The 22,847-nt window shown below is 44.5% G+C and overlaps 1 protein-coding gene across 50 annotated transcripts in view; it reads right to left on the bottom strand.

The window, feature by feature from the left end:
- The window catches only part of R3HDM2 (R3H domain containing 2), a 164,875-nt gene that overhangs the window by 8,788 nt on the left and 133,240 nt on the right, over positions 1-22,847 (bottom strand). For 12 of the 50 annotated variants that reach the window (XM_082741921.1, XM_082741919.1, XM_082741872.1 and 9 more), the window contains 11 exons: positions 20,412-20,507; positions 17,484-17,515; positions 17,332-17,385; positions 12,957-13,189; positions 10,657-10,832; positions 6,553-6,654; positions 3,999-4,241; positions 3,330-3,456; positions 2,910-3,070; positions 2,281-2,435; positions 682-782 (listed from right to left, as the gene is read on the bottom strand). In XM_082741921.1, coding sequence (XP_082598047.1) covers positions 682-782; positions 2,281-2,435; positions 2,910-3,070; positions 3,330-3,456; positions 3,999-4,241; positions 6,553-6,654; positions 10,657-10,832; positions 12,957-13,189; positions 17,332-17,385; positions 17,484-17,515; positions 20,412-20,507 — 1,480 coding nt within the window. The remainder of the gene's footprint in view (positions 1-681; positions 783-2,280; positions 2,436-2,909; positions 3,071-3,329; positions 3,457-3,998; positions 4,242-6,552; positions 6,655-10,656; positions 10,833-12,956; positions 13,190-17,331; positions 17,386-17,483; positions 17,516-20,411; positions 20,508-22,847) is intronic. The other 38 variants (XM_082741902.1, XM_082741903.1, XM_082741900.1 and 35 more) reach the window with 7 other exon arrangements.

Here is a 22,847-nt window from a genome sequence, read left to right on the forward strand (position 1 = left end):
TATTGACATGATAGTCATTTCTTTCCCAGTGGAGGGGAAGGAAAAGAGTACAGAGACCTGTTGAAGGTGTGATATTGAGGGTGCAGGATGGGTTATGAAGAAGCAAAAGACCCAAGTTCAAGGTCTAGGATTTTGACTTCAGGCAAGTCATTTATCCTCTTCAAGTCTTAAATCTCGTCTTCACAGAGTTGTGGTGAGAATTAAAATGACACAATGTATGTGAGCATGTATGAAAAATTGCCAAACAAATCTAAGATATGACTTAAAATGCATTTTATCAGCCTCCCTCACACTCCCAACAGAAAAGTAAAGCTGTCTATAGGAAGAATGAGTGCAACAGACAAAAGTAAATACTTCATGTCTCAAAGGCATGAGAACAGTGAGTGTAATGCTGGATTCAAGGAGGAAAAAAAAATTAAGAAAGAAAGAAAATAAGGAACCCAATAAAGGATGTGGCTTCCCGGGAATGGAGACAGGGCAACCAGCCTTACCTCTCAAGAGGTCAACTTCAGCACCCCTGGAAAACACCAGTAAGGACCCTGGTCTTTCCTCATGGTGACGCTACACTGGGAACAGAGGCAATCCCTGAACTGTCTTGTCGTTCCTGGCTCTAGAGCACAATCCCTTTAGCACTGTTTGCTCTGGCTGGTACCCAAGACCTCTAGTTCTTTACCCTCTTACCTGAGTACTGCTGTGGCATCTGTGGTGGACTGCAGGGAGAGGGAGACTGAGGCATCTGGTACTGCTCAGTGCCGGGAGGTTGCAGAAAACCCACAGAAGGGCTGAGGGGTGGAAAAGAGAGTAGGGTTAAAGTGGGAGAGGGAGGAGCACAGCTCCTGGCAAACAGCTGCTGCTTTCCGGGCCTCCCCTGTGGGAAGCACAGGCAGCAGCCAGTCATTCCCAGACCAATTTGCCAGGCAATTTCTAAAATCACTCATCAGTTCAAAGTTAATTATATATATTTGTACTTGATCATCTTTCAATTAGGAAGCTGCTAATCAGTGCTACAGATGGAATGTTAGTGACACATGTTCTTCCCAACAGTGTGGAAACACCAGACACATACACGTGCACACGCACACACACACACACACATTCTGAAAAACACAAAGTGCCAGAAACAGACATACAGTGCCAGAGCGAGATGGGTGAAAAAGAACTAAGAAGGTGTCTGACTGAGGTTATTTACACAATGGCAAACAGAGTTACCTAAAGACAAATGGGGAATTCCCCCCAGTACTCATGATAACATGGAAACATACACACAAAAAGAGAAGTGAATATACACACTGTGAGAAACACAGACATACATATAGGTAGGCCCAGACTTGACTTCTAGTTCTAACTAGCTCTATTTCTAACTAGCTCTTCTTCTAACCAGCTCTACTTCTAACTAGCTGGTTGACTTTGAGTAAGTTTCTTACCTAGCTGGAATATTCTCATTTATAAAAGAAGGGAGAAAAATTTAAAAAGGGGGAGTGGAAATAAAATAAAAAGAGTAAAAAATAAAATATTTTATTTAGTTTATATAATAAATATATATATAATAAAAATAATATAATTATTTTATTCTAATATTAAAATAAAACATAAAAAGAAATAAAAATATTTCTATCTATTTATTTATTTGACAGAGAGAAAGAGAGATCACAAGTAGGCAGAGAGGCAGGCAGGTGGGGGGGAAGCAGGATCCCCACTGTGGAGTGAGCCCAATGTGGGGCTCAATCGCAGGACCCTGAGACCATGATCTGAGCTGAAGGCAGAGGCTCAACCCACTGAGCCACCCAGGGGCCCCTGGACTAAATATTTCTAAGGTGGCTTTGACCTTTAAAATTCTATCAGCTATAACCTATACTATGATACACACATACACACACACACATAAGCAGACACACAGAAAAAGACTGAGATTCATCCATGGATATAAACAGAGGTACACAGAAAAATTTACATATATATATACTCCAAATTGCCTCTTTTAATGATGAGCAGTCTCTATACCATAGTTCTAAATCCCACTGATTTGAAAAACTGGTAAGAAAAACAAAAAAACTGGGGACATCATAAAGCCTTTGTCTCTGAAGCAGGAATTTTTTTTTCTGCTGATCAGGTCTTATTCAAATGTCAAAACAGTAAAGAGAAAAGAAGAATGAACTCCCTCATAGTCTACCTGCTTTAGGGCACCACTGGAATCTTAACCCCTGCCCTTCTTTTCTTAGGTCACTGGAAAGTTGCGGAAGGTCTATGGGAGATGTGCCCCAACTCTCTGGGAGTCCTCACCTTGTACCATTCTGCTGAGCGGGTGGGATCACGCTGTAGTACACTGGTACGCCCCCTGCTGGGAGGCCCCCTTGCACAGACTGGCTCGCAGGGACCAGCATGGGTTGCTGGAAAGGCGGCTGGACCACATTTTGCGAGTCATTACCCACTGGGACCTGGGTAGAGATAAGAAGAGAATGACCACTTGTACTCCTAATGAGCTCATCCAGAGAATGGCCAAGTAAGTCATCACCAGACCAGGACACTGACTTCCTTCCCTACCTTTACAGACTCCTCCTACTCTCTTCATCTGCCTAAAGGAAATGTGTACAGAGCTTTCTGCACTTCCTTCTTTTTCAAACACCTCCCTTGGGCATCTGACGTAGAGAAAGGAGCCTGACTTCCTTTAGATACTAGTTTTCTGGGCTATATACTCATTTGCACGGCTGTATAATAAAGACCAAACAATTTAAATAAAGACCACCTTCTCAGACTCTTTGGGCTCTCAGAGGAAAAACACCTACAAAATCTAGGGGGAAAGTGAACAGTATTTTAGTGTCGGAGTTGTCACACTGGATGACATGGGAGACTGTCCTCCTTTTCCTCATCCCAAGGACTGGGTGATCTTTCCCAGTGCTGAATGCACCCACTTGGTAAGAAGGCAGTGGAGTGTACTGAACCACCAGGCCTTGCATCTGGCCCCCCATGCTGCTCCTCTGGTTGCTGAGCAGGCCCTGGTTCTGTGGCTGCTGGACCCCAATCATGCCTTGGTAAGCCGCCTGCTGCTGGTTAGGCATCATGGGCTGTAAACCTAGGGACAGGCAAGGCAGAGAAGACATTAGCATGTCTCAACAATGTTTAGGAGGTCACACTTGCTCAGTGATTTTCTTTCTCCTGTCTATTTCACCTTTTCTTTTTCTGGAGATCCTAGGTCCCTCTTGGGACTAATCATTCCTGTGCCTTTTTAAAAACAAAAACAAAAACAAAACCAAGGAAGGTACTTCTTGTCTTTGTCCCAGTCTCTGCCCTTCCCCTATTTACTGCTCCCCTACCCCAGCAGTTCCTCTTACCAGGCTGCTGGGATGGCTGAGGCAGCTGCTGACCACGTTGGGGGCTGTAGGCCACCGGGTGAGACAGAGGTCGGTATTGCTGGTTGGAATTAGGATACTGTCCAGGGGGATAGTAAGAAACCTGGATCTATGGTGAGAGGAAACAGATATGTGAGATGCTTCCTTAAATTCAACCCCAACATCGCCAACTATGCATCAGGGTCTGGGCACCTAGGTGGCTTAGTCAGTTAAACACCTGACTCTTGATTTCAGCCAAGTTATAATCTCAGGGTCGTGAGATCAAGCCTGAGTTGGGCTCTGCACTCAGCACAGCACCTGCTTGAGATTCTTTCTCTCCCTCTGTCCCACCCCAGCCCCCAAATAAAAAAAATCTTTAAACCAATAAATCAATAAATGCTTCAGCGTCAATGGCGAGAAATCTGTAAATAGAGATGTTTTTGGACCTGCAATTGCAACATTAATAAACAAGTTTGAAACAGAACAGGAATGACTTATGTCATACAGAAGGATGACCTTCTGCCCAGAAAGACAACACTCAAGTGCAAGGTGGGGAAATTGAAGTGGGGACAGGTATCCCCTCTGATCTTCGTAAACTAGATGAGGAAAGAAAGATTATTAATAGTGGACAAACTGACTTAGTGGTTTAAGGTGGGAGCCCGTGCTGCTCACCTGTTGAGGGGGCTGCATGTAGCCCTGGGGCGGCAGAACTTGCTGAGTAGGTGGCGCATGACTAGAAGGGGAATAGCTGGACGTGGGGAGGGGCTGTCCCGTAGAAGCCATAATGAAGCCAGTCTGCTGGGGGTGCTGGGAGATAAGTGGGGGCTGGAACAGAGCTGAGGATGGGTCAGCTGCTTCAGTAGAACCTTGGCGGCTAAGGCTCATTTGTCCAAAGGGGTTGCTGAGGTCCTCTGCCTGTTGAGACAGCAAGAGAGACTTGAGGACTCAAGTCATATTAAGCCCCCTGTATTTGGCTTCAACACAAAGACAGACAGACAGACAGAACAACCCTCTCTATAGCCTTCTTTATTTACACCAATTTGGGATACTCCTGTCTCCATTCCCTGGGAGGCAGTTTTTAGCCCTAAGCCTCTGTCATGTGGTGTTTTTAAACTGCTGTGAGCGGGGGTGCCTGACTGGCTCAGTCTCTTGATCTAAGAGTTGTGAGTTCAAGCCCCACACTGGGTGTAGAGATATTTAAAAATAAACTCTTTAAAAAAAAAACTGCTATTAGGGGTGCCTGGGTGGCTCAGTGGGTTAAAGTTTCTGCCTTTGGGTCAGGTCATGATCTCAGGGTCCTGGGATAGAGCCCCGCATCAGGCTCTCTCTGCTCAGCAGGAAGCCTGCTTCCCCTTCTCTCTCTGCCTGCCTGCCTGCCTACTTGTGATCTCCCTCTCTGTCAAATAAATAAATAAAATCTTTAAAAAAAAAAAAAAACCAACCCTACTATTAACTGAACGGGTGTCTGAGGCCCAACTCCAGAATAAGACTCCTTACCACATGTGAGATGACAATGGCCACTCTCACTATGACTTTAATCAGAATTAGTCCTGGAGAGATGGGAGCAAAAACACAACTTTCTATTTATATAGAAAAGATAGGACAAACTAATTAGGGTCAAAAAAAAGATTGTTGGGGTGCCTGGGTGGCTCAGTGGGTTAAAGCCTCTGCCTTGGGCTCAGGTCATGATCCCAGGGTCCTGGGATCGAGCCCCGCATCGGGCTCTCTGCTCAGCGGGGAGCCTGCTTCCTCCTGCCTCTCTGCCTACTTGTGATCTCTGTCAAATAAATAAATAAAATCTTAAAAAAAAAAAAAAAGATTGTTAAGTCCTCCATTTCCTGTGCCTCCCTCATGTCTCTAACCATACAAAAGGCTTTATGTTGCCATAGATCCTGTTTTTATAATGAAGGACCTAAATAACACTTTGAGTGGACTAGGGATGGCTAGGTTCATGTGGCTACTCAGCTTTGCCTATCCAGTCAAAGGGTGGGCTCCCCCTCCTGCTGTTTATCTCCTTCCTCCCTCCTCTCGAGGTCATTTCCACCTCTGTTCTCTGACACTTGCCTAGAGTTCTCCTGCCCTTCAGGAACGACTTCCAATTCTCACCTCTGAAAGGAGGCCAGGCTGAGTGGCTGAGCTGGAGGGCAAGGAGACTGACAGGCTAGTCTGTAATTGCCTCCTCTCTCAGCCTTCTTCTCTAAGCAGCAAGAGGGAAGGACGGTGTTCCACCTCTCACTTATATGATGACAGGTCAGAATTTAACTTCCCTGTTCCTTCTGCTTCCTGGACAGTAATTCACACACACACACACGCACGCAGAGGCACATGCACACACACACATGCAAGCGTAAGAACAGGACTTCTTTTGAAAAACAAACTAGTAGAAATAAATGACAATGCTTTCCTATGGTTTCACTTAATTTTTAGGAATCTGATCTTCAAGTTAGCTGTTTCATTACGTTAGTGGGCAGGGATAGGTAAGAGGACTGGACTGCAGCTTTTTTTGAGGACCATATTCCCGAACTTTTCAGAATGGAGATGAGAGATGGAAGGAAAGAGGGGATTCTAGTAAAAAGTCAGACCATGTGATACACACACACACACACACACACACACACACACACACACACAACCAGGGTTCTCATAATCATGATAGAAGTTAACAACTATGAAGTAAATTAGGCCTTCACAGGATTTGTAGTGAGGGTACAAACAATTAAAACAGCATGTGTTATGCACTGGAAGTGGCTATTTTTTAATATAAAATAACACAGTAAGGTAGAGGAACATTTTAGGTTTTTAACCAGTGATGCCAGAGAAATCTGCAATTGTGCTTTTATCTTCAAAAGAAATTACAGAAAACCAGCCTATACAAGATAAACTGGGTTCTGCGAGTTCATACATGTCCAGAGAGGGGGTGAGATGAGGATGCATACAGGAGAGTGATGAGAAGCCCAGGTTAGAGCAATATCCCATTCTGTCCCCCGCCTGAAACTCAGTGCTCCTATCTGTCTTACACTTAGGCATCTTCTGATGCCTAAAGTGCTGTGATGAGGCCACGACAATAAAATATAGCTCAGCCTGTGCTAGTCCTTTGCTTAAGAAGAAACGCCTTTTAACATGGCCCTCCAGAAAGCGCAATTACTTTGTCCCAGATGGACCCCACAGACGTACCACAGATACAGGCCACACATGGACATGACATAGAGGGGAACAGAGTTTATACCATGTTGTACTGCTGGGGCGGAGAGACTGGCAGAAGGACTTGGGGACAGGAGCCTGGAGAGAACTGAACAGGCTGCGGAGAGGGCTGCAGAGCCGGGACTGGCTGTGGACCAGCAGAGAGGCATGTGGAACAGGAAAGAGAAAAGGGAGGTACAGGGAGAGGTAGGGGGAGGGGACCAGAGGCAGGGAGGGAAAGGGGAGGAACAACAAGGTTAATCATAAAAAAAATGTCACGTGAATAGCGAGGCCGCTGAGCAGACTGGAGAGCAAGCCCAGGATAGCTGACGGCTTTGGCATCTCTGGCAAACAAGCAATCTCTCCTTCTGGAGACACCCGTGGCAGGGCATGCTGCACCCCGTTAGCTGCTCAGAACTCTGCAGCTGTTGTGAGCAATCTTTTGTGCTTTTCCCAAAGCACTTTTTCTGAACACACGATTCCTGGGGAGCATGATCCTAACCCTCCTTGAATGCCCACTTGAGAAGGGATTCCTGCTTCTGTAGGAGAGGTTATCCAAGGTCTGGTTCAGCTTTCCCAGCCAAGCCCCTGATTTCACACCACAGCACTCCAAGAGGAAGTGCTCATTCACAAGGGATCCTGTCCCTCCCAAGGGCAGGGAAGGAAAAAACAGCCAGTTCATGCCTGGTTCCAGCTACTTCCTCCTGCTCTGCCATTGTTCTTTGCTCCTCTAGGCTGTGAGGGCAGTATGAAAAATGCCCGGGTAAGAAAACGGGGAGGGATTTGGAATAAAATATAAATAGCTTTACTGTAGATTTTGTTGCTTCAGTCCCTTCACTAGCCTCAAGCAGGAAGATTTGTTTATGAGGAACATGATGTGTTCTAAACCAACTAATGGGAAGTTCTTTTTTCTTTCTCTTCTTCCCCTCCAGCCATTTCAATCACCTCTCCTGGAGAATCAGTTCTCCAGCCTTAGCCCTTGGTGGAAGATGGGGTGGGAGAAAGGAGAGAGGCTAGGAAGGGGTGGGGGAAGTAACCTTTATATACAGTTTCATTTACATACGTAGTATCATTACAGACTCATAATAATCCATAGGCAGATGTGATAACTTGTATCTACAGTTAAGATAGTAAGGCTCGGAGGAATTTAATCACACATCCAGGATCACACAGCTAATGCAGCAGAGGTGGATGGTAACCTAGTCTGGCCCGACATGTATTCTTTCCAGTCCACTCTAACAGTAGGGAGCAGGTGAAGGAAGAAGTTAAATATTATTATACAAACATTTTTTTGTTTGTATGATTCTCTACCCTCCTTTCAAATTTAGAAGTATGGGGGCCCAAGGTATCAATATACCTCTCCTGACATATACCTCAGGGGAGACTATTTCACAAAGGGGACTAATAGTTCTGGAGGCAGAATCCAGGAATTAGAAGACCTCCAAAATAGAGAATGCTCCTGTTACCTGGATTAATAAAATCTAAATCATCTTGGTTAGGAAAAAGCTACTGAGAATCCACTGTGTGACCTGGGGGAGATGCTGCAGGCCCTGTGATAGACTCCCAGCTTTCCCAGCATCTCTCATGCCTGTAAGTCAGAGCCTTTTCAAATATAACAGGCTGCTCAGCATGAGCTACTTTTGCTGGTGGCTTTTAAGCCCATTTTCTATTACCCTAATCCTCTTCTTTCTCTCAGGAGAGGATCTATTGTGCTTCAGGCCTCATATCCTCTGGGGGCAGAGAGGTGGCCGTAGGTATAGCTGCCTGTTTTTTCACATTTGTGAGTTCTGAGTTTAAAAAAAAGAAAAAAGGAAGAAATGATGCTCTTCTCTTAGGCCTCTTCTGACTGAGAAAGGGTAGTGGTATTTTTAAGTTTTTCCACCACTATCCTCAGCTACAGAGCTACAGATTCTCAGAGAATCTCAAACTCCAGGTCTAGGGACCTTCCAAAAAAACCATGGGGAAGCCAAAGATTGGCCCTGAGGGCTAAGACTGCCACCTGCTGGTGAATTCTGGGTTAGATCACTGGCTCCTGGCTGCCTGACTAGACTCCCAGAGGACTCTTCCTCAAGAGGTCCCGCGCCACCTTAGGTGAAGAAGGCAAAAGGTAGCCACTGGTCCTTTAATACTCGGCCTCACTGCTTGGTTTCATGTGTTCTACTGACACATGACAGGGAGGTCTGTTCTGACAGCAGAAGCCTGCCAAGAATGGAAAGTTTAGCATAGTTCAGCCAGCACTGTGCAAAGGCCTGGTGCAAATGCCTCTTGCTACAAATTTCTGAGGGAACAGAATCTCTGTAACAAATAATGCTCCCCTGGGGCGCCTGGGTGGCTCAGTGGGTTAAGCCGCTGCCTTCGGCTCAGGTCATGATCTCAGGGTCCTGGGATCGAGTCCCGCATCGGGTTCTCTGCTCAGCAGGGAGCCTGCTTCCTCCTCTCTCTCTCTCTGCCTGCCTCTCTGCCTACTTGTGATCTATCTCTGTCAAATAAATAAATAAATAAAGTCTTTAAAAAAAAAAAACAAAAAAAACAAATAATGCTCCTCTGTCTCCAACCTTCAGGTCCTTACTACTACTGGACATCCTGCAGGAGACCAGTCAATACCCATGACTGACCCATTGGCCCTCATGATCCAAAAGCAGGGCCAGAATAAGTTAAAGTTTGGGATTTAGGGCCAGTCACCTAGACACTCTAAAGTTCTTTCAGCCCCAAATGGTTATTCTCTAGTCTCTTTAATCTCCTCCCTCTTTTGTTGTCTGTTTCTACATATGGGTGGAAGGAGGCGGCAGATGAAGACCAAAAGAAGGAGAAAAGGGAGCAAGGCTGTATTAAACTACAACATTTCAGAAAATGCAAATATTACAACCTTAGACAAGAGACACACACACACAGAAATGCAGTAGGAGATAGCCAGAGAGAGGCGCACCCACTTCCAGGTCTGAATGAAGACCTGTCAGGGAAGCACACACACAGCACACTTCAGTATGGAGGAAGGTAAGCTGGTAAGAATGGGACTTAATGAGGTAGATGGTGGTAGAGCAAGAATGGTAGTCAGGACTACAGAGAAAATGATTTAGGGACCAAGAGAAAGGCCCGGGATGATCTGCATGTGGGTTACATTAAGATACAAAGCAGGGTTCCCAGATCATCACAATATCAGAATGCGGTACTACTGGGCCATCCTGGGCTCCTTCCAGTCTATTTTCCAGTTTTTGGGAAATGAGTGTCTGTGATTTGCTTGCTTTACCTATGGAAGAGACAGATGTGAGGCCAAGCGGGACTAAGTGAGCACGGAGGTGAGGGAGCCTGGGAGCTGAAATGAGAAACACTGTAGCAGCGGAGTGCAGACATGGGCTTCCCACTAGTAGACAGTGCCACCAGAGATACGCTAGGACACAGGATGGGCTCCACTCCCGGGAAGCTCTACTCACAGGGAGAAGAGTGAAAGTGAAGCCCTTAGTGCAGCTCTCCTCAGAGTATTAAGGAGACTTAAACCAGAACATGAACGTTCCAGTCTAGAATAGGGACTGATTCTGATGCCGATGACTTGCATGATCTCCATGGAAACAAAACTTCACTCAAATCCTACTTGGAATCAATCTCTATTAGTCCATCAACAGAAGGAGAAAGAGCTCTTTCATGACAGGGGAAACAAAGACAATTTGGGGGAGTTCTGAGCCTCACAGCATATGTATGGCAGGAGTCCTGAGTATATTTCCTTTCTTCAAACCCCGACTCATAAATACGTGTTTAGGGCTCAACAGTCCCATGAACACATTCAGTCAGTTATGGTGGGAGCTGTGATCTCTTCAAGCTCCATCTGTGGACACAGTGAACAAAATCACCTTGCTAATTACACAGGACACAGAGGGAGATGCGGTACAGCAGAAATGTGGAATGGGGTAAAAGATCCCACTGGTAGTTCTCAGCAAGAGGAAGAAACAGGAAGCAAAAAGCTCCCAGACTGACTCTAAAAGCACCTGGGCCAAACCCCTGCCCTCACTCCTCTCTCCCGACAACTAACAAACAAGACACAGTGGAGGGAGTGGCAGGTGTCCAACAGATCTTTCCTGCCACCCACAGCACAAAACACACAACTGTACTTCTAGGATCAGAGGGGAGGGGGCTCTGGCACTGCTTGGTGACTCACCTGTGAGATCATGTGATTATTCAAGGGTGGTTGTTGCTGAGGCGTGGGTGGGAGAGCAGGAAGCTGCGGCTGTGGCGGCTGCTGCGGCTGCTGCTGGGCAGTACAAGGGAGAAGGCCCCGGACAGGCTGGGATGAGGTGACTGGGCTGCACACTTCTGGGGCACCTAGTGCCATACCTAAGGCAAAGAGGAGACCCACCAAGAGTTGTAAGCACCAGCCGTGATCATGCCATCCTTGGAGAGGCAGGGTTCTACTCCTTCCCTGCTGCTTTTCCTCACTTCCCTTCTGTCCATTCCCCCACTGTCTTGGGAAGATCCGCTCATGAGCACTGATGCATTTCAGCTGCCCTGCTGATGGCAGTCCTCATCTTAGCAGGTTTCTCCTCCCCAGGGACAGTAAATACCTTGCCCATCGATGTTGGATTTCAGAACTGAACGAAATGTGAGGCTGCCAAGGCACCTCCCCTGAGGGGGCTAGAATCTGTCCATCATGACTAGACAGTTGAAAACATGAATGTCTGCTTCCTGGGAAGGTGCAGATTCCTGATCCCTTGATAGACTTATCTTCTCTCTGATTTCTTTTCAACTTGTTGCATTTCATAAAAGTTGCTGAGAAGGCACCCTTGCCTCTCCAAGCACTCGCCTGTGTACACACATAAGCACAACTGTCACCCAACTATTCTCCCCATTTTCAGCCTCTCCAAGCCACGCATTCACATAAAATACTTTTACTGACTATCGGCTATGTGTTGGGCATTGTACAATGAACTGAGAGCACAAAGGTGAAGAGAACACAGTCCTTGCCCTTAAGCAGCACAGGATCTTCCGACAGGAGCTGGACACACACACAATGATTACAATCTGATAAGGATAAGGGATGCATCTGTGATACGAACAAAGTTGGATGGCCGCAAGGTTGAAGAAGCAGTAATTCACTTAAGGAGGAAGTGGAAAGAGAAATGGATTTGTTTTTATTTTTTTATTATTATTTTTAAAGACTTTATTTATTTGACAGGCAGAGATCACAAGTAGGCGGAGAGGCAGGCAGAGAGAGAGGAGGAAGCAGGCTCCCTGCTGAGCAGAGAGCCCCATGCAGGGCTCGACCCCAGGACCCTGGGATCATGACCTGAGGCAAGGCAGAGGCTTTAACCCACTGAGCCACCCAGGGGCCCCGAGAAATGGATTTGAAGGGTGAGGAGAAGGCTTCTCAGACCAAGAGGGGATGAAGCTAATACCATATCCAGCCAATGGCTAGAGGGCAAGAGGAAGACGGATATCCCGAAGTAAGGCCAAAGTAGCAAACTGGGGTCAGGAAAAAATGCTGCATTAAGTCATCTGGTTTTTATTATGCAGGGGATGCAGAAACACGGACATTTTTAAAGGGAGGACTGCCATGATTAGATCTATATTTTGAACTTAAAAACTGGTGCTAAAAAGGGCTGAGGATGGAGCAGGGAAACCAGCTTGGGGGCTAGTGTCATAATGAACCAAAGAAGACAAAGCCCAGATAAAGGCAGAGGCAGTGGAGTTAGAGAGGAGGTAACAGAGAAGGACAGCAGAGACCTAACAGAGGCAAAATCTTCACGACTACTGAGGTCTTCTGAGGACAAGACTATAGAACTTCTGGAATGAGAGGCAAGAATTCTTTAGAGGTGGGAGGAGGGTGAAACAGGCCCACTGGGTATAAAGAGCTAAACACCCCCTGCTAAGAGCACAACAGGAATAGGTGGAGAAGCTTACATAGCACGTCAGGAGAGCTGGAGGGTGGCTCCAAGGCTGGCATGGAGAACACAGGCTCCTCCACAGTGGCTGGGCTCCAGAAAAGCAGCCAAAGCATGCAGTTCTGGCTTACTGGCCGCTACCAACTGATTATAAACAGCTGGACGCCAAGGGTTTCTCTGCTCTACCACCCCTCTATAAACTCAGAATGAAACACCCCTCTATAAAAACAGAATGAAAGCACATCAGTCTCATCTTAGTATGTAACTTGAACTTGGGCTGATAGGGATGCCTAACCTTGGTCGGAAAGAAGATAAAATAATTAAATCCCAATCTTTTGTTTGTTCGTTTCCAATTAGGGAAGAAAGTCTGAAAGAAAATCAGAAAGGGGACTCAAAAGAACAATGGATCCAAGAAATCAAATTTCTCCTCATCTGACTGTGTTAGTTTTCCATGACACTATATTGGGACAGGGGTTTTAAAAGTAAACATCAGTTTACTTTAAAAGTAAACATCAGTGACGTTTTGCCGAGGAGAAGAAGAAGTGATGATCATGACACTGAAGGACAGAAGCAGTACTACCTGGCCTGGAGATCCTTCCTGCACTGCCACCTTTACTGCTCCCGATGCTGTCCCCTCGGGTGAGGATAGAGATTCCACTGAAGCTGCTGGCTTTGGTGACAGGGGGCCGCATACTCCGGACAGAGCCATCGGAGTCTGTGCTGCTCCAAGGCCGTGGCTCCAGGGATTTGAGTTCGCTGTCTGTGCTGCTTTGGCGGCTGCTTGAGGTTCGGCTCAGCCCCTCACGGTTCCCCCTGCAGAGACCACAGTGGTCAGAGCACCCCCCACCTACCACTTCGGCAGAAGAGCTAGGAGAGAGTTCATTTCTATTCTTTCAATAACAAAGAAGGGGTGAGTGCTGGGAGGAGGATGGACACTGATTTCTTGTTAGTTGGCTGGCCACCAAGACTTGCCGGGAGCAGACAGAACAAGATCCAGTACAGTAACAAAGAACACAGAGGCAAATCTGGAAGACAGTGCACTGGCAACTAATTCAATACATCAGACCAGAGGTGGACAGGAAACCATATACATGATGCTGAGATTGGCTGTAGTCTTTTCCCCTGCCCCCGCAGGGATCCCACACATGCAGGAGATAGTAGGAGCAGAGGGGTATCGTCTCTTTCTAGGAGTTGTTCTTCTTTTTTTATTTTTCCCTTCTAGGAGTTCTTAAAACAAAAGGACTCCTAGAAGTTACTATTGCTAGAAGGCAGGGGTAGCCAAGACATGGATAAATATAAAAGGTCTTCTACATAACATGTGTCAAAGCCAATGGAGGTACCACTTTTCCAGAGGTGGGAAGAGGAGTACAACAGATTAACGGGGCCCTCTGGAAAACTCAGTCTGACAGTCTGAAATTGATCCAACCTGTTTGTGGAAATTCTGCATCGGTATCTGGGAACAACTGGTTCCAGGGTCTCTAAGGGCTAAAGTGTTCAACATGATCAAGCAAATATGCCCTTGGGACCCACAAGGGACTTCTCTCTTATTTTGCTCTGGAAACATCGGGGTTATCCTGATGTCATCATTACTGCCTATGAATATAAACACTTGTACTTAAGATAGATGGGGTTGACCTAAAACCCGTTAAGTCTTATTGAGCCCTTACAGCTTCTTAATCAACAAACAAGAACCAGGAATTTTCCTTTCATATCTTCCACAACCAACAACTACTGACCTAAAGAAACTAAATGACAACAATTACAAAGATTTTGATATATACACTGGGATGCAGGTGAGCAAAAATCATAGTAGCTTGGGCTCCCTCCCTTTCACCACCATCCTGCCTAAAGCAAAGAGAAAACCCTATCCCAATCCCTTTAGCTTCAAAGATAAAAGGCTCAGAGTTATTCTAAAAAAGAAAGGTAGTTTTCCCATGAGGGTAATATTAAATAAATACCTTTCTTTATTGGAGGATATCTGCTCCTAAGGTTACTGTAGGGAAAAATGGGCAAAATAAAAGCTAGGGTCACTATTTTAGTTTTTAGTCAAGCCAAACATGGTGGGCTGAAAAACAAACTGGCACAGCTGGTTAGGGACATGCCAATTCTTCTTGGAATCCCAAGCAGATGTATATATAACCTCACTGCTTCCCTCTTTATATAGGTAAGAGAACTGGAAAATATTTCTGTCTCCCTAAAACCTTATCCCTTTCTCTTGGAAATGTCAAAAGTGGAATGGGAAACAAAGAAAGAAATGAAAATCAGGGACTCTCCAGAAACAGAACCAGACCTGAAGTGAGAGCCCTGAGCTCTGACTCAATAGCCAAAGGCAAGTCTACTGAGAGAACTCGATAAAGATGTGTTTGTCGCTGGGGCAGGGGACAGAGCAGTGGCAATGAATGGAGCTGCTCATTAGGTGTTAGAACCTGAATTTTACAAGACAAGTCCTAATGGACTTTTATACCTAAATCAGACACAGCACTATCTATTAGGACAATTCTGCCATTTACTTTGTCTTTCTACTGGAGGTAAACAGTGAATGAGTCAACTTTAAACCAAACACCCTGGGAAGCTTGAGCCAAAGTGGCAGCGCTTCTGTACTCCACAAATTCCCCCAAGACAGTGAGGGCCAAATGTTGAAAATGTGGTTAGTCTGACGATCTAACCGTAGTTAGCACACTAAACCTCCAAGAGTTAGAGAATCTAAGTTGAGTCTTGGCCAGGAAAGAGATCAATTTTCTGCACTACAACTAAACCTAATCTCTAGCCATGTCTTTCCACTTTACTAAACCATATGGCAACCAGGGAAAGCACCCAGACTCAGTTCTAAGCACTGGACTGGGGTATGTATGTGTGTTGGAGAGAAGGGGGTGCGGGACAGAGATATTCACACTTTAAACTCCTATAAAGTCAAAGCTGACTTAGCTCTCACAAGTAGATTTATGCTGGTGAAAAGTTCAGTTTATTGGTTCTGGGGAGTGGGTAGGCTGGCCTGTGTAAGAAGTGACAATAAATGCCAGTAATGGCTTATTTGTCAATGGAGCAGAATCTTCCAAAGAACTGGGAAGTTGCCCTAGTAATTGCCAGAGTGGATGATGGAATGTGGTGTAACAGTATTTGTTTCAAACATTTGGGAAGAAAAGAAAAAGCAGTTAGAGAAGACCAGCTTCTCATCACTAGGATTCTGGACTAGTACCAAAACAGAAGAAGTTGCCCCCTTGAGGGTCCATGGTACTGCATTTTAGATGACTTAGATCTTGAGCCAACACTTACTATGGAAAGCAGCAGCTTAAAAGGTCTGGGTAGGAGAGGGCTGCACCTGCTCACTGGATCTTTAGAGCTGTTACCTGCACAGCTGGATGTAATCTGATGCTCCATAACACTAGTGGGCATCGCTTCTATCAGTGTACGCGAATTAGGGCTCTGAATGGAACACTACTCAGAGAGGAAGGGTGACGTTTATAGAGAGCTGGTCTGGTCTGGTGTACAGTGAAAGAACACCAGAGAGTCAGTCCCAGTTTTGCCACTAACAGCCATGTCAACTTGGGCTAGCTACTTAATTTCTCTGTTTTCGTTTTCTTACATGTAAACCAGTTTACCAAATCAGGATGCTGAGAGATATGAAGGATACAGAGTATACAGTATACTCTGGCAACAGGAAAGCCTGTGCATTAGCATATGCAGAGAAGTTAGTTTAAAACTGTTTATTACAGGATTCTAGGATGATTTATGATCTTGAAGTATACAATAGAGAACAGGGAATTTTTTTTTAAAGGGGAACTCCACCTCAACTATCATGAAAAAGGCAGAGTCCTCACTGCCTAAGGGCTTTCAGACGGATTTCAGGGTGGGATGGTCTAGAAGAGTTCAGATATGGAAGAGGAGATAATGCCCCTTTCCAAGAATGAGAAATCTTACAACCCAAATTTCTATGTGGTTTCACTAGCTTTAGAAAGGACAAGGGGGGAGAGACAACTGAGATACTGGGAAAGAGAGCTCTTACTAATTTGAGTTAATTAGTTCCTATCAAGCTTAGGATTGAAAATCCCATAAGCCCTTCAGAAAGGATTGGACCCGAATCCTACTATTGAGTGCTCAGGTTTTCTCTTCTCCATAGTTTTTCTATTAGTAAAATGGGAAGAACGTATCTAAAATGAGTTGGTGCCAGACAGGGTCCTAATGAAGTGCTTCTCTCACTGCCTTCAGTAATCCTCTGGAGGGGGACTGAGAAAATCAAATGGAAGGGAGAGTCTCATGACCGCTTTGTGGAACATGGAGACTATTAGGCCTGAAGAAGTTAATACAGCAGCTTTCAACAATGTTAACAGCAAATCATGAACAGCCATAAAAAAGATGTGCTATATGTCCATGCTAAGACAGAAAAGTCTTTTTCTGAGGCCACCTTACAGATTACATTGTCCCAAAGAGAAAACTACATAGACAGAGATGTCTGTGTTTTTATATGTGTGTGTGCACGTCCTATTCTTTCTTAAAGCTATAAAACATTCCCTATGCTGGGTCAGGGATAAGCTTTTCACATCTTTCATAGATTCAGAAAAGGTAGCCAGAAGACACCCATTCTTTTACCTTAATATAAATGTATGTTAAAATCTTCCCCAAATGCCCAATTCCAGCAAACTTTTGGAAAGGAGCAGTACCTATCCCAGACACACCTATCTGGTCCCCTTCACCACCTATCCACGACTTAAAATGAAATCAGCAACAATAAAAATAAAGTCATTGAGCAGGAGCCATTTCTTTTTTAATGGGGAAAAATATCCAACGTTGCAAAAACCACAAATTGAATTATTCCACAAGCAGCCATGCATGGAGCAAACTCACTCCGCTGAAAAGATTACAGCAAAACAAAAACAAAAAAAAAAAAAAACAAAAAAAAAAAAAACCAAAACGAAACAAAACAAAAACAAGGAGAGATATAGATCACACAGAGGTACCTAAAAATCTGCCTTCTCTTGTGAGAGCTAGAAGAAAAGGCTTCTTTGGAGAGTCTGTTGGTTAACATCAAAGAAAAGCATCATTACAGGATTATATTAACCTCACTGACAAAGCTCAATGAGAAGCAGGGAACATGCTAAGTGGTACTAACCTGATGTCATTTAGATATCCGTTCTGGCCAGTCTAGGTGAAGGGGAGAAAACGGAAAATAACTTATAAGAAAACAGCATGGCATAACCGAAAAGGGTGTCCGTGATGCTATGAATACCCGAGGTCCTCAAACCAAGCTCACCCCCCAACAGGGAGAGAGGGAGCAGGGATAGGATGACCCACACCCACACACCCAATCTGACTTCTCACCTTTAGTGGGAAAGAGCATTCAGTGTTTTTAGCCTTCCCACAGAGTGCTTAAAAAGAGACGCTGATAAACGTGGGAGTATGGAAAAAAGGAAGAGGAAAGTTTTAAGCTATTATTTCCTTTTTAGTTCTAAATTTATTCTCTCTAGAGGTAAGCTGAGCATAATAATTGGTAGAGAGTACGAACAAGGGAAAGGCAAAGGGAGACAAGAGAAAGAAATTTAGTTTTTTTGGAAGTCATCCTCCACGACTATTCTGTTTCTATCCTCCACACTGGCCAAAATGAAAGACATTCTGACCTGACCTGAGACCCAAGGAGAATAAGGAATTGGGGAAGCAGGTATTTTTCGGAGCCTAAAAAAAATGAAAGAATTAAAAGCCCGAAACATTTGGGGGATCATTTCCTGACAAAGCCACTGAGCTGAGTGAAGTGAGCACTGTGATGCACTCCCAAGCCTTAGGAAAAGGCACCAAGAGTGTCCCACTGCTGAGCAGAGTGGGCTCCACACGGAGCAGAGCCTATAAGGGGCAGCTCAGGCTCCAGAGAAGGCTGCGGTGGCAGCATTTCCATCCAAACACCCTTCTTGCCACTTCCCTTTCTTGTTGGCCTGCCTCTTCCTCCCGCCCGACCCAACCTACAGCTCTACCCTTCACCAGCTCCCTCTGACTGGCCAGGCTCCTCTCCACATAGGAATCTCAGGATTTTGGTGGGCTTTGGCCACATTTCCTTGTCTAGACCTTCTGAGATTCCTGAAGCCTCTAACACAGCAAGAGTTAGGAAGTGCTGAAATGAAAAGTGGTAAATCCACAAGAATTTAACAAAGAATAAATATATGAGTAGAGGCTGGAGAGACGAGCAATCAGGAGAAAAAAGGAGAGAAGAGCGAATGTGATTTTATTACAGCTGCACAGCTGTACACAGGTATGTTCCAGTGTTGGTCCTCGTTAGCCACAATACCTTATTAAAAGTTACTTATGCTTTCAGTGTCCAGGGCTCTACTAATAATGGTTGGCATAGTGGGACAGTCATTTACCATGTCTCAGTGAAGCAGAGCAGCACATCACAGATGGCTATGCCAGGATGACACTGGTACTTCCTAATCTAAAGATCCCAGAGTAGAGCAAGCTATGGCGAGGTGGTTTACTTTAGGGGTCAAGGATATGGTCTCTGGAGCCAGACTGCTTTGCTTGAGTTCATATAACAACCCATTCACTAACTAGAGGTGTTATCTAAGGTGACTTAACCTTTCTATGCCTCAGTCCCTCATTTATAAAACGAGGAAAACAATGCAACCTACCTCATAGACCTAATGTGAGGATTAAATAAATTAATTTATGCAAAATACTAAGAATAGTGTCTGAAAGATAGTAAGCAGTATGTAAATCTTTGTTATTATCCACCAACCTGCTCATCTACAGCTCAAGGTCATTGCCGGCCACAGCCATGTACAAGTGACCTCTCTCCTCTCATTCCACACAAATGGTTTGCAGGTAAAGGTAAAGAACCCTCTTTGGGCTATGACTGGATAATTTGGAGGATGGACTTTTTCTTTTTCTGACTCAGAATTGAAGTCCATATAACAGAAGGTAAGATGATTCCTTTTCCTTGGACTTTGGGCCAGATTTGTTGTGCATCTGTCCCCATGAGTATCCTTGGAACATTTGGGTCTCCTGAGACAACAGAACAAGTTCATAGAGGAGTTCAATTTTCTTGAAGTCAGAGATAATATTTCTCTGAGCTAGGTGATGATGGAAAGATAAATGTATTTTCTGTCTTGCTGATGGAGGGGAGAGTGGGGAAATGAGAGGAGAGTAGTGTTAATCAAAGTATACTGATTAGAACTGGCCATCTTTTGACTACAAAGGGAGGCTGGCTCTTTCTACTTTGTTTGCTAATTTTACTTTAAGATAGTGCTATTATCCAGATCCCCTACGTTTTTCTGAAGATCTGTTCCTCTCTTGCTTATCTACAGTCTTTCCTGAATTTCTGAAATACTTCTCTTTAGTCTTATAGGCAAAGGCCACCAAATACAGGGGTACCAAGTATATTTAATATGGCCCACAATTCTTAAGAATAAAGTTGCCTAAAATGATCATGTTGCCTTTTGGCCCATAAGTCCATCCTACTCTAAGAAACGAGGTAGGAAATATAGGAAGAAAGAGACTTCCTATTCAGATAGAGACTGGAGGGAATAGTAAGTGGTACCCTCTGTGCATGTGGAATGTGGATCTCAGAGAATGGATGGCAGACCTGTGCTCTAACAACCACCAACATATCCTAAAAACGAGGCTGGCCAAACAAGATGGATGTATATAGGCTGTGTGGACACTAAGTCTTCCACCTAAAAGCAAAGATGCCTAAAATGAATAATGGAAGTGAAAAAGGGTAAGTGGGAAAAGGGACTGACAGGCCAGAGTCAGGGCCCTTCCATAAGCCCTGCTAAAACCATTTCTATTTTCAGTCTAATCATACCTACCAAATTCAGCCATTCCATTTGTGCTCTTTGTTTGCCATACAGCAAAATGTATTAAAATAATACATATAAAAATCTGCAGTTTCCCAGTAAGCCACATTTAATATGAGAGACAAATTGGGGCTGGCTGATGTTGGTTAAAAAAAAAAGACAACAACAAAACATTTATGGAGGGTTCATTCCAATCACAGTTCCAAAGATTAAGAGCTAAAAGCTATGGGCTGACAACTCTCAGAAACTACACTTACCTCTCGGGCAAATATTCTCTCTCGGACCCTTTGATATTCCTCCTCTCTCTCTTCTATTGACTTGCTCCTCCTTCCATCCTGCAATGGAACTCTGATCTAGATCGATGAGCAGAATTAAGCTAGTTAAGTTCTCCTCGTACTGCAAGCTCACTGCACACCAGCAAGGAAGAGAAACCGGGAGAGTTTATAGTTGCCATCAAAAAAATAGAAAAAAAAAAAAAAAAAAAAAGAAATAAAATTTCCAGTGTCGGACAGGTTTCACTGGGTACATCTGACCATGCAGTTTGGGAGATCAGGTTTTCTGGATGATTGGAGTCTCTTCATTTCCCCATCCCCACCCAGAGTGACAAGAACAACAACTATTTATAAGGACTGGGTTACTTCCTTATAGTATTGAGATCCTAAGGATCAAGAGAAAAGCCCAGGGAATAAACAACATTGCTTTGGAGGGAAAGAAAGGGATAGGAGGAAACTAGAGAGGGAGAAGAAACAAGTATTTAGAGAAGAGTTTTACAGAACTAGCACCTGATATTATCCTTTCTTTACTCACTAATGCCATGGCCTGAAGACCCAAGTCACACTCAGCTCAGCGAAGAGGACCCTGGGAATTAAATCGAAGTGAAGCTAACCTAAAAGCTTAAGCACTTTTTCTCAACTTAACTACAGCCACTGGAGGGAGGGAAAGAGATAGAAACTACAGAAATAGAAAAGAGAACATAGCAACACAAAGAGAAGAGAAAGAAAAGGAGAACAGAACAGAAAGAAGGATGGACAGAAAAAGGAAGAGACAAATAAGGTATGGTGGAAGGAGGAGAGAGAGAGAGAGAGAGTGACAGAAAGGGAAAAGAAGGAACTGCAGGATAGAGAGCCTTAAATTCTCTGAAAAATACAGAGAGGTGAAGAGGGAGGGCTGGGCAAATCACCACCTCTGGCTAGCCTACCGCCCAGTTCTCCAACATTGTTTTTCCTCTCCTGGACTGTGAGTTGTGAGCACTGTCCCAGGTAGGGTGTACACAGTGTCTTTTTCCATACTGCTCTTGAAGGCAAGATGCTCTGAGAGAGACAGCCCATCAAATGAATGTCATCAGGTATGAAAGATTCTGACCTTCAATCCAGAGTCTCTGAAAGCTTCAGATGAAGCAACCAAGGAGGCTGCTACTCTAGGCTGATCTTCCTGATCGTCACCAGAGGTTGGCATAACTTCAGGAGTATAAACTTTTGACGAGATTTAATTCTCACTAGCCTTAAGAACCTAAATCCTACTAAACAGTCCATTTATAAATCCCACTCCAATAAGATGTAGGACCTCAGGGGCCCCTAACACTGGTGAACCAGCGACAGAGTAGAAAGAGCATTATGTGCTTTGAGGTCCCGGCTAGAATCTCAGCTCTCCATTCTGTGTAAAGTTATTTCAGGCAAGTAACTTAACACTCTTAGCCTCAGCTTTCTTATATTTAAAGTGGAGCTAATAACCCCACCTACACTGGGTTGTAGAGACGATTCAAAGAGATAATGTACATAATGTGCCTAGAACAGAGTCTAGTTCAGGGAAAACACTCAACAGAAGTAACAATCATTGTATTTATTATTAATATCATAGACAGAAAATGCATAAAGGCTCCCCTACTATGGATCAAGCCTGAAGCTGAGAGATGGAAAGTTCATAATATGGACAGATTCCACTTTGCCCCAATGTGTCTCTAGGCCTGAATAATTCCTGATCCACAGAAAAAGGGTTCTGGGAAAATGGAGAGAAGGGCATCAGGATGGAAAGGCTCTTTCTTGTTTTTTAAATTTTGTCTTTTTGTATGTTTCATTCTTTTCAATCAGACCCAGTGTGTTTGTCCACAAAAGATAATGGCATTTTTCTCAAAAGGACTCCCTCAAATACTCAAGTAGCAAGCAGGAAAAGTCCTGGTCTCAAGACCATACAATATCCCAAGAAAATGAATTTTGACTCTAGAGGTAAGATATTATTACAGTTATCATTAATTAGCAAGACTAATATTGGCTCTACTCAACCACGTTCTTCAAACCTTAATCCTGGTTCTCCACCTAACCTCCTTTGGAGGTCAAGCAGAGCAGGCTGGATCTAAACCCTGTACGTGGCTGAGAAAACTAATCCCCAAACGAAAACTTACTATCTGAAGGGCAGGCTAGAAGTCAGGGCAACAGCCAGGCCCATGAGTGAAGGAATGGGACAGACTGTTCACTTCTTATTCCCACAGGAACGGATTAAAAAGGGGATACTGCCTGAGACTCCCAGCATCAAATGTCAAATTAACTCACTCACCTTGGTGGAAGGAGTTGGGAAAAGAATAAGGAGTTTGCAGAAAGGGATCAGAAACATCTTTATAGGTGGGTATATTACATCACAACTTTGCCAGTCCAAGGCTAGCCCTGAGCTAGGATAAGACAGAAGTGGGATAAAGTAGC

This window comes from Mustela nivalis (assembly GCF_964662115.1).
Source record: "Mustela nivalis genome assembly, chromosome: 7".
Classification (NCBI taxonomy): Eukaryota; Metazoa; Chordata; class Mammalia; order Carnivora; family Mustelidae; genus Mustela; species Mustela nivalis.